Raw genomic sequence first — 1183 nt, 5'->3', positions numbered from 1 at the left:
TTGAAGAAGTAAAAAAAAAATAGAACAGAAAAAGAAAAAAAAGAGACGTTGGAGGAATATTCACGGAATGAAAGGCAGCCCGCCGAAAGAATCTAGAAAAATGGTTGTGGGTAGATTTAGCGGGCGATAAAAATCCGCTCCTCTCTTTCACTTTCCTCGAGAGGGAAAAGAGAAAGCCGAGCGAGATTGGATCTCAAACGCCCTGAGATGCGACCCATACACTCTGTATGTTGATTTTGCTCTATTTGTGCTTACGTCACCGCTGCATGTCATGTCTTCTTCTCAGTGTCTCCATGCTCTAAAAGGAGGGGGGGGGTGTCATCGCTAATCCCAAATACTTGTGTGTGACGTCGTTTTGGGGGTCGAATTACGTGTGCACGCAATGACCTTATTGCTGGGGTGCGATACAGATCTATAGAGAGCTGAACGTAAACTTTAGCCCTCCTTTCCTCTCTCTCTCCTCTACCCTAAAATCCGCACCTTTTCGGAACTTCTCGTACTTGACCTATCATTCATTCATTCATTTATTCATTCATTCATTCATTCATTCATTCATTCACCCATTTTATTAATTAATTAATTCATTCATTCATTCATTCATTCATTCATTCATTCAATCACCCATCTATTAATCATTCATTCATTCATTCATTCATTCATTCATTCATTCATTCATTCATTCACCCATCTATTAATCAATTCATTCATTCATTTATCCATTCATTCATTCATCATTCGTTCATTCATTCACCCATCTATTTATCCATCCACCCATCCATTCATTCACACACTGTCTACGTACCACAAAGAAACCTGCCACTTTCTCAATCTCAGAAAAAAACCACACACATTTAAATTTCAACAAAGTGCTTCCCCCTTTCACAGTAGTTAATCCGGCTTGTCATTTTTACTTCCGGTCCGGAAGTGCTAAATACCCAGAATTCTTTCCCAAATATTGTTGTAGTATCTGTAGTTACGACAACGGTATCGACGGAAGGTAAAAACAAACATTTTCCCAACAGCGTGATGTTGATCTGCTAAAGCTAACTCAGTCGACGGGAAATAACAGCAGGCTGTTTTGTTCTCAAATACCTACTGCTGCTACTAGGTCTACTACATTTACTACTAAACTGTGCTGTTGTTAAGGTAAAGGTCTGAATTTTTCTTTCCGAGATCGCCCCCC

General features: G+C 39.6%; 1 protein-coding gene across 1 annotated transcript in view; it reads left to right on the top strand.

Moving 5' to 3' along the window:
* The first annotated feature begins 100 nt into the window (after nucleotides 1-100).
* LOC101850034 (LIM/homeobox protein Lhx2) overlaps nucleotides 101-1183 on the top strand; it is a 20777-nt gene continuing 19694 nt past the window's right edge. Inside the window, exon 1 of the mRNA XM_035972377.1 lies at nucleotides 101-110. Within this exon, the coding sequence (XP_035828270.1) occupies nucleotides 101-110 (10 nt within the window). The remainder of the gene's footprint in view (nucleotides 111-1183) is intronic.

This window comes from Aplysia californica, unplaced genomic scaffold, assembly GCF_000002075.1.
Source record: "Aplysia californica isolate F4 #8 unplaced genomic scaffold, AplCal3.0 scaffold00670, whole genome shotgun sequence".
In the NCBI taxonomy this organism is placed as follows: domain Eukaryota; kingdom Metazoa; phylum Mollusca; class Gastropoda; order Aplysiida; family Aplysiidae; genus Aplysia; species Aplysia californica.
This window is presented reverse-complemented; position numbering and strand designations above follow the sequence as displayed.